The sequence below is a fragment of the Pan troglodytes genome, chromosome 15, assembly GCF_028858775.2.
Source record: "Pan troglodytes isolate AG18354 chromosome 15, NHGRI_mPanTro3-v2.0_pri, whole genome shotgun sequence".
NCBI classification, from domain to species: Eukaryota; Metazoa; Chordata; class Mammalia; order Primates; family Hominidae; genus Pan; species Pan troglodytes.
Window position 1 is genome coordinate 79,543,486 of NC_072413.2, and position 15,998 is coordinate 79,559,483.

General features: G+C 39.8%; 1 protein-coding gene across 4 annotated transcripts in view; it reads left to right on the top strand.

The window, feature by feature from the left end:
• Positions 1-15,998, top strand: part of LOC129136995 (uncharacterized) — a 566,655-nt gene that overhangs the window by 54,741 nt on the left and 495,916 nt on the right. For all 4 annotated transcript variants that reach the window (XR_010150981.1, XR_010150980.1, XM_063793022.1 and 1 more), the window contains exon 2: positions 7,021-7,185. Coding sequence is in view for 2 of the 4 variants with exons in the window: in XM_063793022.1 (XP_063649092.1) it covers positions 7,168-7,185 (18 nt within the window). In the remaining 2 variants the exon portion in view is untranslated. The remainder of the gene's footprint in view (positions 1-7,020; positions 7,186-15,998) is intronic.

Genomic DNA, 15,998 nt, shown 5'->3' on the forward strand with positions numbered 1-15,998 from the left:
GAATCTCAAAGGTTGTGTGATTTTTCTCCTTGCTGCCTCCTTTCTCCCTACAAAGCAAGTACAGGCGAATCCAGCAGCTTGGGGTTGGGCAAGAGGAGAAGGGTAGAAAGGTGAAAGCAATCATAGGGAAAAATATTGGTTAATATTTCAAATATATTATCCTGCCATACCAATAATAAAGTACCAGCATTTGTGGATAATTTATCTTTTTTTATAAGTTGAAGTGGTTTCAAGGTTATCCCTATAATAACTTCCATCCTATTGTTGCTCTGAATTTCAGCTCAATCATTTCTTCCTCAGGGAAGGAAGGGTCTCCAGACCTACCCCCATCTATGCTTTCATAGCACCATTTATCTCCCTCTTATAATACTTAATCTTGTTTTGTAAAAGTTGTCGTGAAATACACATAACAAAATGTACTATCTTAACCATTTTTAAGTGTACAGTTCAGTGGCATTAAGTACATTCACATTGTTGTGCTACCATCACCATCATCTATCCACGGAAATCTCTTCATCTTACAAAACTGAAATTAAATTAATGTAATTTGTGTGGTTTTTTGGATTAATATCTGTCTGCTCCCATGGGCTACAAGTTCCATAAGGGCTTAGACTGCCCTGTTTTGTTCTTCGCTGTATGTTACTGTCACACTCAGAAAACACTGGTTGAGCGGGCACTCTGTGGTATGCACTGCGTCAGACACTAACACTTACTTTTCATATATGCATTCTTGAGTGGGAAAGAAAGGAAGGAGGTACAATTGTTGTGTCAGAAATTGCTCAAACCTTGGGTGTACATGAAAGTGTGTTGTATAATTCAACAGCATATAGACAAGTATGAGACTTTAGGCTAACATGACTAAAACGGCATGCCTTCCCCAAAATATAATGAAATAAGGAAATAGGAAAAGAAAAACAAAAAACACCATAAGCAGTAATCAAATGAAGAAATATAAAATAGTACAATAAACTTAAAAAAAAACCCTGGCCATTATGAAAAGACTCAGAAGATGCTGGAACAGAGTAGAACCCTAGTAATGCCTGAATTCTCCAGACTGGAGAGGCAATAAGAATTCTAAGAATTCTCACTACTAGCCCCAAATTTGAAGAGAAGCAGATGGAACCAAGTGACCTTATTTTCTCCTTCTGACTGAGGAATCATGGAAATGATACTGGAAGAAAGGAATGAGTGAGGATAGCTCTATAGCTACACATGGGACTGGAGAAATCTACCGAAGCCCAAGGTCACTGAGCAATGGGAAGGAGACGCTTTCATCTCCATCGCCATTAGGTAGGGTGATCCTTTGTACAGCACAGATAGCAAAATAATGGAAGAGAGAGCAGGATTAACTTTTCCAACCAAATCTGCACTGCCTACCATCTCAAGGGTAAGGGCCCAGTTGGGTCTTCCGCAGAAAACTTAAACTGGTCTCAGACACGGTGAGAAGAGAGCCAAGAAGTCATCCCACTCTGTCAGACCACATAGAAAGTCCACACAGGGCTGGTGAACATGAGCAAAATGCAAATAAACAGCATAGTAGGAATGCAAACCCACTACAGTAAAAGAAACAACAAGTAAAACCCCAAGTCAAAGCAAGCAGGCTAGATGTATATTGCACAGATTGTGTCTAGAAGAAAACATAAGGGACAGAAGAAGTTCTTTGCAATCACTTTATGTTTTAGAGCAACTTGGCTTTATAAGAAAACAAATATAATAAGTCAAGAACTCAAAGATAATAAAACAATAGAATAAAATCAAGGAGTTATGGAAGCACTATGGAATTAGAAGAATTAAACACTATCACTCTCAAACTCATAATTGCTAACTGCAAAGAGCACAATGTAAACATTGCTGAAATTTGAATTATTAACATAGAAGAAAGGCTTGAGGCCGAGCGTGGTGGCTCACGCCTGTAATCCCAGCACTTTGGGAGGTAAAGGCGGGTGGATCACCTGAGGTCAGGAGTTCGAGACCAGCCTGACCAACATGGTGAAACCCTGTCTGTAGCTAAAAATATAAAAATTAGCCGGGTGTGGTGGCTCATGCCTGTAATCCCAGCTACTCGGGAGGCTGAGGCAGGAGAATCACTTGAACCCAGGAGGCGGAGGTTGCAGTGAGCCAAGACCGTGCCACTGCACTCCAGCCTGGGTAACAGAGTAAGACTCCATCTCAAAAAAGAAAAAGAAAAAAAAAAAGAAAAAAGAAAGGCTTGAGACATTCTAAATAAATTAAATGGAAAAGACAAAAGATAAAGCAATTAAATTGAAGCTAATGGATGTAAAAGACAAAAAAATTCTACATAAAAACATTGGATGTCTCCAAAGAAGTATTCGAGGAAATAACAGTAACTTTTCTCTGAATTGAAAACAAAACTGAGTCTGCAAATCCATCCCTTGGACACTGTTGGTGGAAATGCACAGTGGTGCAGCTATGAGGAAAGATAGTAAAGGGGTTCCTCAAAAAATTAAAAATGGAATTACCATATGAATCTGCAATCCCACTTCCGGGTATTTATTCAAAAGAACTGAAATAAGGATCTTGAAGAGATACTAGCGTTCCCATGTTCATTGCAGCACTATTCGCAATAAGCAAGTTGTGGAAACAAACTAAATGTTCATCAAGAGATGAATGGATAAAGAAAACACAATAACATAAATACAAACATGAGGAAGAATAGGAGGGAATAGGAAAAAAATTGGAGGATCTGAAAGTTTTCATCTCTCATAGCAAATTGCAAGGAGTGAAGAAAAATCGTCCCCCCTAAAATAGGTAGCTTTAAACTCCAATCTTCTCATGTTTTTAGTAAACTCATTTCTTAACCTCAGAGATATCTTTTTAAAAATATAGCTTTAAAAAGTGAAAAAAACTTTTATTTGAAGTTCAAAAATTACTTCGATTTCACCGCAGTTTCTTTTACTTCTGTAAAATCAAGTAAATTTAAAATTAATTCTTTTTAATGAAAAGTATGTATATACAAATAAGCCCATTTTTATAAATGGATTTTCCCTCCTCCCTCTCTCTACTTATCAGTTCTTTTTTTCTGTATTTTTGCATAGAAAGATACATGTGATCATTTTAACCTTATATGAACAATAGTTATTCCTGGATGTAGAATTTGGATTTTAAAAAAAATTACATTTGGCTTTGTGATTTTCTGCAGTCTTTATATTTTTTAGAATAGGCATGTATCATTTTTACCAAAACAGGTGATTTTTAAATGTAAAAACCAAAGAAAAGACTAGAAATCAATATGCAAGATATGAATAGTAGTCAGCTTTGGGCAGGGGATAATTGGATGATAATTAGATTTTTTTTCTTTGTACTTTTCTGTCTTTTTTAAATTTTCAAAAAATAAATAGAGGAAAAAACCCAAAAGGATAAGTTGAAAATATCTGCTTTATACCACCTGAATCGAAATCATGCTGGTCTCATTTATGGGCTGCCTAAGAAATTCAAGGACAGGTTGATAGAATGACTGGCTGGCCAGAATGGGTTGTAGGGTCTGTAATAATGAGCTTCAGAATGACAGGCTAGGGTGGCACATGGCCACTCTTGCGTGGTCGAGAAGAAAAGTGACAGTGTCTGAGTACTGAGAGAATCACAGAAATCGCAAAAGAACAGTCAGATCTATTCATCATTGCATGTACTCAAATATGCCATGACTCATTTTTTCCCTTGAAGCATAACACCTAGTAAAGTCTGTGAACGCTCATAGGTGTTAGTTTTTTCATCGACCTTTTAATGGAATCTTATTCTACTTATTAGGCACTCGATAAAGATGGAAATATGTTAATGAAAATTAATGAAACAATTTTAAAACTAAAAACGACAGCAGATTTTGCTAAATTAATAGGAAATGGATATGATTCTCAAGAAACAATAGGTAAAACATAAAACTAGCATGGCTGAAAAGTGGTTGTACAATAGCGATGCTCTAACCATGCAGGCCTGATCCTTCTCTTGGTGCGCTGAGACAGGCAAGCATGGCAAAGCTGAAAGACTGTGGAGTTTCAAGTCAAATTCTTGCCCCTCCAATTATAGTTTCCTTCTCCATAAGATGAAGATCCTACTGCTAACTTTGCTGATTTGATTAGGATAACAAGTGCGTTAAAAAACTGTCAAGAGTTCAATGGAGGTAACTACTACTGGAGCATGAATCAGGGCAAACCTCTCCTCTTCTCCAGAATGACCACAGACTAGCTGTTACCTAAAATTGTGTGTTTTTTCTTCCTAATTGCTCTCTCTCTTTTTTTTTTTTTTTTTTAAGACGGAGTCTTGCTCTGTCACTCAGGCTGGAAATGCAGTGGTGTGATCTCAGCTCACTGCAACCTCCTCCTCCAGGTTCAAGTGATTCTCCTGCCTCAGCGTCCCGAGTAGCTGGGATTATAGACACGCAACACACCTGGCTAATTTTTGTATTGTTAGTAGAGACGGGGTTTTGCCATGTTGGCCAGGCTGGTCTTGAACTTCTGACCTCAAGTGATCTGCCCGCCTTGGCCTCCCAAAGTGCTGGGATTACAGGCATGAGCCACAGCACCCGGCCCTAACTACTGTCTTTATGTCCAACTTGACCAATAACCAACCCACACAGCCAGCTCCCTAGGGAATCTGCAAAATTAAACATGGATTAAACCTTATTCAGAGGCAGAGGGGGGATGTTCTGAGCTGACAGCCCTAAATCTATGTAGGAAGTACATGTGCATGAAGCCATGTTCTGAGCTGATGGCCCTGAATCTGTAAGGGAAGAACATGTGTGTGAAGCCTGTGTGTCCGGTGTGTACTGAGAGCTGGAGGGATCACAGAGATCGTTTGGTCCAACATCCTCACTTTATAGAACACGACACCAAAACCCAGAGAGGTGGACTTGCTTAGGCTCGTATTACTAGTAAGTAGCAATCAGCATCCTGACTCAGAATAAGTACTTCTATTTTGGGTAAGCAGGGAAGTTTTAATGGGAGGACTGGCTTATGGAGAAGCACAGAAGTTCAGAAACTAGACTGGGGAGAAAGAGTTGGCCCTGAAAACCCCTGCCATAGCCCACGATTGCAGTAGCGCACACGTCCTTGTGCTGCCTCTCTATATGTGGTGAAATTGTCACTTCCTTGTTGCAAGAAAGACTTGCCATCTTTTCTCCTCTTCTTGGTTCACCTGCTGATGAACACATTGTCCACTTCCAGAAGCATCACTGGGCAACATCTATTCTCTGTGATGTGTGCATGGGGCTGGCATGAAAGAGACCTGAATGTGAGCATTCCTGGGTCCCAGAGGAAACCATGACAAGGAGCAAAGCCAGAGCTGGCACTGGGCATCCTCCTGGACACAGAAGGAGGGGCTGAGGGAAAGATGCTGACTGGCAACAGGGGAGTTGGTAGCAGCACAGTCAGGAACTAAGATAGAAATATTCTTTCATCTCTTGCAGCCAGAAGGCAGGAAAAGCTGAAGAGCAGGCTCTGTATTTAATTATAAGATCTGCTGATCTCCAGAGAAGGTTGAATTTTGTGGGTCAGACCTAGAGTAGTTTCTAACAAGACCCTGGGAAGGAGAAAATCGGCAATGAAGTCAGGCCAAGAATAAACATGTAGCTCCACAGATGCTTAGGATCAGGCAGGAGTCGCAGTTACTGCCTCTCCTAACTTCTTAGACATCAGGTCTCTCACCTGAAGTCTGTGGCCTTGGTTGACTGTGCTTCTCTTCCATGGGGACTGAAAGTCTGTGTCTGGAAGCGTGTGCTTCTTTCAAGACGAGCTGTGGGCAGACTCTCTGACAGCACTGGGCTGAGATGTGTGCTTTGCCACATTTTTAATCTTCAATCCCTACTGGCCCCTTCTATCCTCACCTTCTTTTCCTTTCTCCAGGGTCTTCCCATCTGCAGAATTGAGAAAGCACACATTTAGAAATTCCAGGAGTACGGAACAAAAATACTTTATAAAAAGGAGACATGATCTCATAGAAGAGGGATGTTTATTTGCCCCAGCCCGGGAGAAGTTCATTCTGAGAGCATAATTTTAGAGTCGATTGGACAAACACACCTGGGAAGGAGCTGGATAAACTAAATTAGGAACAAAGAATGGCCATTGCCTCGGGCCCCCAAATCTGAAGACACTAGCACAGATTTAGAAACCCACTCTCCAAGTTACTTTTTCCCCTCCACTGGCTAATTTTCTACTTTTGCTATTTATTCATGAACTTTTCTTTATATTTGGAGACAGGGAGGAGAATGTTCTTGGGGATTTGACAGACTTGAGTTAAAACAAGTAGCTACAGACATCAGGTATTAGTAATGACTCTTAGAAAGAGACCGTCCCAGCAGGAGTGGATGTGGGCTTGGGGTTTGGACTTTGCTTTCCTTCATGTCTGTTTTTCCCAGAATCTGCTTTTCCCTCAATTTGCTCTCCATTTGTCCTCTTTCTACGAGGCTGTGGCATGTCCATTGGCCACCTCTGGCTTTCATATGCTGAGCTCAGTCTTCCATAAACAAGGCACCTTCCAACCCCTAGTTCTTGACAAAATAAACCATCGTTAGGCCTGACACATAGTTGGCACTCAGATATTTGTTAGAGAACGAAATGAATAAGTTCCAAGTTTAACACAAATGCAGAAATGGAGGCTCAGAGACCTACTTACTCACTGTCCCAAGGTGCATCCTGGCAAGTGGCAGAGCTTATAGTCTAGTCGAAGTCAAGGAAAAAGCATCTAAAAATACTAGTAAAATTCCAGTGAGCTCAGGGTGTTCTCATGTCATAAGATTAGAACAGGGTGCAATCGTTACAACTTTCCCCAGTGGTGAACTGGGATGGCTACCACTGAAAGAGAATGCACTGGTGGATGCAATAGCTCAGCCTCAGCGGAGGCTTGGGGGAAGTGGTCATTATTGAATTACTACTAAATGAATGCTCTTGCTGGGGGGTATTGATGCACTTGCAAAAGATTGAGGGTGAACAGTGGCCCATTTAAGGCCCTTGACTTATAACAGGCAGAGGTCCTCCTTGGTAGATACAAATATTCTTTCATCTCTTGCAGCCAGAGGGCAGGAAAAGCTGAAGAGCAGTCTCCATATTTAATTACAAGGACTGCTGATCTCCAGAGAGGGTGGAATTCACAACCCAGCAGGTGCACCTCACCAAGTCAAAACCCCCAGTGGGAGGAAAGAGGACTCTGAGACTCGAGATGGGGACATCTGAGTTGGTACGTTCAGAATTTTTTTATCCCCAGAATTCCCTGGACCCTCTGGGCTGTGGAAGAGGCTACTTTGCTATGCAGTCATCTGAGGCTTGAAGTGTTAAAAGTCTGAACTAGGATGGTTACAGTAAGACTTGAGAAGTGAAGGGAGTGATGTGGGAGATGATGGGAAGAAATGAGGTTTGTGTTCCAGTGGTCACTAATGCTCCAGTGCTTACTGGGATAAGAGGCAATTTAATACTTTGATGAATATGATATTGTAAGATAAATAAATATAGCTTGTCTACGTAGACAGCAGGTATAGTAACTCTTACATGTCCTCAAGATAGCATGTATTTTTCTTTTCCAATTTCCATTTTCAGTTTTATTTCATGAAATAATAACAATTCTCACAACAGTGATTAAACTAATAAATAACATTGTGCATTAGTGCATGAGAATGAAGAATGCACATTATTAATAAGTTTATTTATGATACCATCTCTACTCACCCTTTTTTTCTCCCAACAAAGTGCTTAAGGATCTCAAAAAGCTACCAAACAAATACACCCATACACACATATATACACAGGAGATAGAGTTATATATGTATATTTCACCACAAGTAAGAAATCTTCCAAATGACAGTTTATAAAGAAAATGGTAATTTTAGAACAAAAATCATTAGAGATGGTGGACATTTATTAAATTTATATACTATCAAAACTTGGTTTTATTAATCTCAAACTCAATTTGAACATTTTCGAAATACAAATAGACAAAAATCTTACTAACATTATTGACTCTCAGGCGGAAAAATACATTCATGTGCCTTTTTTTTTCCTGGCAAAGCTATATATATCCCATCAATTTCAGTGGTTTGCAGATGTCTGGATTCCTTGGACCAATACATTTGAAAAAAAAACCTTTTGGGAACCAATATTGAGTTTCATTCTTAATTTTGCCAATTAAGTTTATTTGGAAAAAAAATCACTGGTCTTTTACCACCATTCTTGTTCTTCAAAAGAATGAAGATTTAAAAGTAAAACAGTATGAAAGATATAATCTCACAATAAAAACTTTTAAATTTATTCAATGAATTTAAAAATTAGCTTCATGAAAAACTCTTGGTTGTCTCATTTATCTCATTCCTCTGGGGATCAACGAAAAATTTTGTCAAGATAGGCATTGATGCTGTACATGAACAGAAGTTTAGGACCCACTAATGTAATGCATTTCTAGAAATTAGATTTAAGAAAGTTTTAATTATTTCCACTAGAGAGATGCAGAAAGCATATCACAGGATGATTTGAAGTCGGTTGCTCTGGGGCAGCTCTTCTCACATGTTAGCATCAGCATCCCTTACAGAGCATCTTAAAACACAAATTGGTATCCCACCCCAGAGTTTTTTGAGTCAGTGGATTAGGGGGAGGGGGCAGTCAAGAATGTGCATTTCTAACAAGTTCTCAGGTGATGCTGATGCTACTGACCTGGAGGTCACCTTTTGAGAACCACTGCTCCATGTTAATAAAAAGGCAATTGCTAAAATGTATTTTTCATTTTCAAGCAATATTATAAGAACTTATCAGACTTCTTATTTCTCAAAATGTAGAGTCACACCTCAATCTCTATTTTATAGAACAGAGAATGCAAATATCTTGCCCAAGTGTTCCCATGGCCTGGGATGCCCTTATTGCATTGTCTTTTGAGTGAATGCTGACACATCTTTCTAGAGCCTGTTTAAGTCTGATCTCTTTTTTCCTTAACCCCTCAGGTTAAATCTATCTAATCGTTCCTTCCCTTTTCTCTTTTCCTTTTCCCTCCCTCCCTTCCTTCCTTCTTTCCTCCCTTCCTTGTATGGATGTTCCTATTAGATTTTGGGCTTGTGGAGAACAGGTGCTGTAGCTCCTTTATTTTTCAGTCCTAGCATGTAGCATCAAGCCTGGTGTTACTTTTGTCCGCCTGTTTGGCATATCATGGCAATAGCAATATTAGTGAGTTGAGTAATCGCTACTGGATTTGCTCTCTTAGATGGTTTGGATTATTTAGGTTAAACATTTTGTCTCCCTTGCCCCTTATAGTCAGTGTTATTTTTCTGAAATCACGCTGATAGCTTCTTAAGCTGCACACTTAAGAAGTATCTACTATAGGGGTACTAGCCAATTAGTCAAATATTGCAGCAAGCATATGGAAGTCCTCAGCTCCCATATTTGTCAATTATTAGCCTAATAGGCTTCCCTGTACATAATCCTATTTACTATATCCCGGGCAAAAACTTGCATACTATTTCTGCCAGCCTTGGGTGACATAAAAATGGGATGCTTTAGATATCCAAATTGAAAATTCTCCAAGTTTTTTTTGAATATCAAAAATACATGGAATAGTAAATATGCTTGGAGTATTTTTCCACATTCCATAGGTAGGAACTGAAAGCTGAAGCCATCTGGTGCACCCAAGTTTTTCAATAGTTCAGTGCCTCTTCTCCTCATTTCTTTACGCGCTATTTTTCTTTTGAAACTAAGGGACAAACATAATGGTATAGCAAAAATATTGACAGGTATGAATACGTGCTAAATGCAGATGATTTTATCTTTGAATTGATGAATTGGTTTTTGCCATTTTGGCCAGATTTTCTTTTTTTAAATTTTATTTTATTTTTAAAAATTATACTTTAAGTTCTAGGGTACATGTGTACAACGAGCAGGTTTGTTACATATGTATACATGTGCCATGTTGGTGTGCTGCACCCATTAACTCGTCATTTACAAGATCCTTGATTGTATGACCCAGGAAAAGGCTGATTGATTGTGGGAAAGTAGGGTTCACTACTTGCATTGTATTTATCATAATTTCTGGGCCCATGAAGACAGAGAAGAGGGAGCAAAACATATTTGGGCTATAGACTGGGCTAAGGAGCAGAAAGATATGCAGATAATATCGTGGGATAGAATAGGTAATGAGAATTGAAGTCCTAAAATTTTTAAGTTATTTTCTATAACTGACATAAAACATTTCCCAAAATATCATGTTAATCAAGTGAAATAAAGAGATAGCATTTTATTAATTTTGGCCAAAAGATGTCATTTTCCATCATACTTAGTGAAAAAGAGTTACTCGTTACTTTTTAGACATGTTTATATTGCTCAAACTCTTTCATTTGAGAAACGTAGAGTGTCTTGCCCTCAAACAGAACTAGACAATTAATGAACATTTGTTTGAAGTGCTTTGTGACATTTCATTCAAAGGTGTCCACGAGATGCCACATGCTATTAGAAGTAGCAATCCTTGTTTTGTTCGTAGACAATTCAATTATAGAAAAGACCCAGAAAGAAGTTGCAAAAGGAATATCATTAAACAACCAGGTAGCTCTCTTCTCATGTATATTTTAGAGAGGGATCAGCTTGTGAGCTTGCAGGTAATTGACTGCAGAATTAGGTTGTCCATTGACCAAGCATTTATGGAGACTGTAAAGGATGAGAAGTAATACATAGCAAGTTTCCTTGTAAAAATCTCTAGGAAGTTCAGGGGGAAGGAAGGGGAGAAGGAAATTTATCTCTAGCCTTATTGGATACTGAGGAACTCTTCTATGTTTAAGAGCAACTCTGGGCCAGGCGTGGTGGCTCATGCCTGTAATCCCAGCACTTTGGGAAGCTGAAATGGGAGGATTACTTGAGTCCAGGGGTTCAAGACCAGCTTGGGCAATATGTCAAGACCCCGATTCTATTAAAAAATACAAAAAAAATTTACCTGGGTGTGGTGGCATGTGCCTGTAGTCCCAGCTACTGGGGAGGGTGAGGTGGGAGGATTGCTTAAGCCCGGGAGGCAGAGGTTGCAGTGAGCTGAGATCACACCACTGCACTCCAGCTTGGGTGACAAAATGAGACCCTGTCTTAGAAAAAAACAAACAAAAAATCCCCCTCCAAACAAAAAAAAAGCCCTATCCCATTACCTCTTTTTATTATTCTGGCCCCAAATAAGTTCACTCTTCTGAGTTTTATAGCATTTTCTGTCTGCCATTTTTCTTACAAATTAATGATACACTGCTTCAGTCATCACAGGGAGAGGTCAGAGTCCCATCTGCTGGTTAGGCTTTGTTTACTCTTGATGAGGGCAACTGTGTGTTAAAAAGTCTCACACACAGGTACTGCCTCCCTCCAGGGGCCTCAGTAACTTAACCATTGTTGGGACAGGTAGCCTGTGACAGGTGCAGTCAACTTGAGTCACTTCCTTCCTCTTCTCCTGTGGCTGCTCAGTGTGATGTCCCTCGTGCTGTCCCATACAGTCCCTCCAGTTAGAGGGTGAGACAATCCCATGCTTTGGGTTTGGGTTTAGGAAGATGGAAAAGGCTCATTTGGTGTTCAAGCAGAACACATGTCCACTGACCAGGTTATCAGTCAACTCTTCCCAGGAGTTTAGAGCATAATTACAGGTAATTAAAAATAACACAGTTCTTCAGTTCTGATCTATCATTGTCCCTTTTATGAGAGGCCTTACAGTGTGGAAGGGAGGCCAGCTAAGGCAGGATTTGGGAATTCTTAGGTGTCTTTAGTCAATAGCATCTTAAGCTTCATCAACCCTGCCACTTGAGCTCTTAATTGTGTGTGCGTCTTTTATTCATCTCACAAACATTTATTGAAGGCCCGATCCATTCTTCCGCACTAGATTCAACTAGATTGTACATTACCGGAAAGGCAAGGGACTACATCTTTAAACTTCTCTGTAGCTCTCCTCTTTCCCTCTCTATTTTAGAATCTAGCAAAGTACTGTGTACTTTGTAGGCACTCAGTGATTATTTCTAATTAAATGAAACACTGAACAAAGTCCCAGCTTCCTGAGACCTCAGACAAGAAGACAAGTATTGGGTAGATGAGGGAAAACCTAGCAGTTTTCGAGTACTCTATGACAGTGCCTTTGCTAACTACATTATCCAACAGTTCTGCCAGCTAGGGCCCAGGGCCTAGTTCTGGTGATTTTGAAAGGAACTGTTAGTGTCTCCCATGGAGAAAGTTCATGGGTAACAGCATTCTGGGACCACACCAAATATTGATTCCTGGAATGACAGTCCAAATTGACATGAATGCTCAATTTGAGAGCCAGACATAGATAAAAGATGGAGTATTGGGGACACCAGGGCTACAAAGAGGCTACAATGGGAAGGCCCAAGGGAGAGCTGGATGTGGACCTTGCCAGAAAGAAATAAAGAGAATAAAGAAAGGACAGGTGGTTTGAAACAAATGCCATGTTTTCTAACGCTCCCTGTGAACCAGTGAAAAGAACTGAATTATTATTCTCATCAGAGTCGGAGTCAAGATAAACCCAGGATACTTCTCAGACTGCTAGCATAGAAAGACTGAAGAAATACCAGAAAAGTATATTAAAAATGTAAGTTTAAATTTAAAAAATCTGATTTTTTAAACACACACACACACATTTTATTTAAAGAGAATGAAAACAATCTAAACATGAGGCTTTTTAAAATGTGGGGCCCTGGCCAAATGTCCCTCATGTTCACTTGGTGACAGTATCTATCCTCTTAGTACAGATTGGGAAACTGAGGCTTAGAAAGAGTAAACGATTTGAAGAAAGTTGAACTAGTAAGGGGTGGAGACAGGATTTAAACCTGGAGCTATTGGATTCTAAACCCCCTGTATTATTCTGTTCTCACACTGCTATGAAGAAATATCTGAGACTGGGTAATTTATAAAGGAAAGAGGTTTTATTGACTCATAGTTCTGCGGGGCTGAAGGAGGCCTCAAGGAACTTACAATCATGGTGGAAGGGGAAGCAAACATGTCCTTCTTCACATGGGGGCAGGAAGGAGAATGAGTGCCAAGTGAAGGGGGAAGCCCCTTATAAAACCATAAGATCTTGTGAGAACTCACTCAGTATCATGAGAACAGCATGGGGGAAACACCCCCAGGATTCAATTATCTCCACCTGGCCCCACCCTTGACACGTGGGGATTATTACAATTCAAGGTGAGATTTGGGTGGAGACACAGAGCCAAACCATATCACCTCCCTCCTCCCTTTTTAAAAAACTATACTACATTGTCCAGGCAAGAATAGGATCTGATAGGGATAGGAATGTGACAGGTTGAGAGCAATGGCTCACACCTGTAATCCCAACACTCTGAGAAGACAAGGAGAGAGGATGGCTTGAGCCCAGGAGTTTGATACCAGCCTAGGCAACACAGAGAAACCCCATCTCTACAAAAAAATAAAAAATTAGTCATGCATGGTGGTGCATATCTGTAGTCCCAGCTACTTGGGAGGCTAAGGTGGGAGGATGGCTTGAACCTGGGAGGTGGAGGTTGCAGTGAGCCATGATCACACCACTGCACTCCAGCCTGGGTGACAGAGCGATACACTGTTTCAAGAAAAAAAAAAAAAAAAAAAAAAAAAGGCCATGTTGTAGGTCAGGGCATCCAGAAGACCCTATGGGATTCTGTTGTCAATGGATTAAAAAAAAAAAAAGATCCTGCTCTAATTAAACAAATAGCATACCATTTGAAAGAGTTTTTCCTTTCCAAGTAATTTGCTTACATCTCAACTGCTTTTGTGTCTACCTATGGTCTGACCCTCGTTTATAGAGCCCAGAGAATGGTGGCCGTTCCCTACCAACACGCTACTGGTTGTGCCTTTTCTGGCAAACCCAATAAAAAATATATTTAGGCCAGGTGCAGTGGCTCACGCCTGTAATCCCAGCACTTTGGGAAGCCGAGGTGGGTGGATCATGAGGTCAGGAGATTGAGACCATGCTGGCTAACATGGTGAAACCCCATTTCTACTAAAAATACAAAAAAATTAGCCGGGCGTGGTGGTGGCTGCCTGTAGTCCCAGCTACTCGGGAGGCTGAGGCAAGAGAGTGGCATGAACCTGGGAGGTGGAGCTTGCAGTGAGCTGGGATCGCGCCACTGCACTCCAGCCTGGGTGACAGAGCAAGACTCCATCTCAAAAAAAAAAAAAAATTATATATATATATATAAAATAGTCTTACAGAGTTTGATTTTGTTGGGTAAAATAACCTGCCACTGCCCCAAAGCAGAACAACATGTTTCAAAGGGCCAAAACAATGTTTTTAATGACTTGGTAATTAAAACAACACTACACAAGAGCAGTTTAAATGTAAGCAAATTACTTGGAAAGGAAAAAAAATGCTCAAACTCTTTCAAATGATATGCTATTTGTTTAATTAGAGCAGAATCTTTTTTTTTTAGCCATCGACAACAGAATCCTAAATGGATTGACAGAAACAAAGTAGTAATTAAAGACATCTTTTCTGATAAGAGCACAGGAAGAAAAATTCAGCATGAATCATGAAGCCAAAGGATACTTGGCATGGATCCTATAAAGAGAGATTGTGAAAATGTTTGGACTGCACTCTTAATTTGGGCCCCTTAAAGCAGAGCTGAGACAAACACTGCACAGGTGACAGAGCAGGAGTATCGCCATCTTGAATAATCACTGTTATTTTAAAATTCACCTTAATCCCAAACCGCCTAAATCCAAAGGGCATCAGCCTAATGGCTAAGGTCAGCATGAGCATAAATTGCAAATAACATCTCTGACCAGAAACATTCCAAACTCTTCCCTGACCAAAGATGTCAGTCCCAAGATAACCTTCCCTCTGCCAGAGACATTCCAACCCTGCCATAAACTTCTCCCTAACACAGAAACATTCCAAGGTTGTGATAAGCCCCCTCACCCTAAAACCAATATATACTCTTAGTTTGTAAGAAAAAGCACTCCTGACCGAAATCGGTCAGAAGCCCCTCTCAGGTTTTTTCTCTAAAATAAACCTGTCTTTTCCTATTAAACCTTGTTTCATGTTTCTTTTCTCTTTTTTTAATTCTTACAACAGGGAGTTTATTTGGGAGGTGATCCTGGGAAGCACAAGGGAGGGAGTTGGGGAGGTAAGACAGAATAAAGTCTGTCCATGAGCAACCTATTGCTGTAGGCAACTGGTGTTCAATTGTGCTGGAACCTTCCGAGAGACAATGCAGGACATACCTTAAAATTGTCCTGCTGAGGGACTGCTGAAGATGGGGCATTTATTTATCATCCCTCGAGGGTTACTCTTGGGAGCATTAAATCCTGGGCACTTCCAAACTGTCCTGTGCAATCTCCCATGGTGCTAGAGATGGCTTTCAGGCAGAGAAACAGAGAATGCTCCCTTAAGGTGGAAATTGGGAAGCTCTTGGAATGCCTGTAACTGTCCTTGAAGGCTGCTGGTAAACTCAGAAATGGGCCAAGGGGTCATGGGGCCGTGTACCAACAGCATCTGTTACAGATAGACTTTTATAAGATGTCATCTTTCCAGACCAGCACAGTCTAACAGAAATAACGTAAACTACAAATATAAGCCACATAGGCAATTTTAAATTTTCTAGTAGCTATGTTAAAAAAGTAAAAAGGAACAGGTAAAAATAATTTTAATAATGTGTTTATTTCATTCATTATGCCCAATGCATTATCATTTCAACATATATTTAATATAAAAAATTATTAATAAGATCTCTTATGTTCTTTTTTCTTTACTATCTTTGAGATTTGGTATGCATTTTACACTTACAGCACATTTCAATTCAGGCCAGTTACATTTTAAGTGCTTCATGTGGCTCATGGCTACTATATTGAACCACACCATTCTAGATAAATATAAGAAAGACATTCATTTGGGAAAGGGGTATGGAACAAAAGTTTACAATTTGTTTTTCTGTGATTTTCTTCAAAATATCACTCAAATCATAGTCTTCCAAAATATTTTAGCATTATCCTTTCTTATTTTGAGAACATCATTAAACGATGTCCTTTTATAATTTATGGACTTTTTCAGAA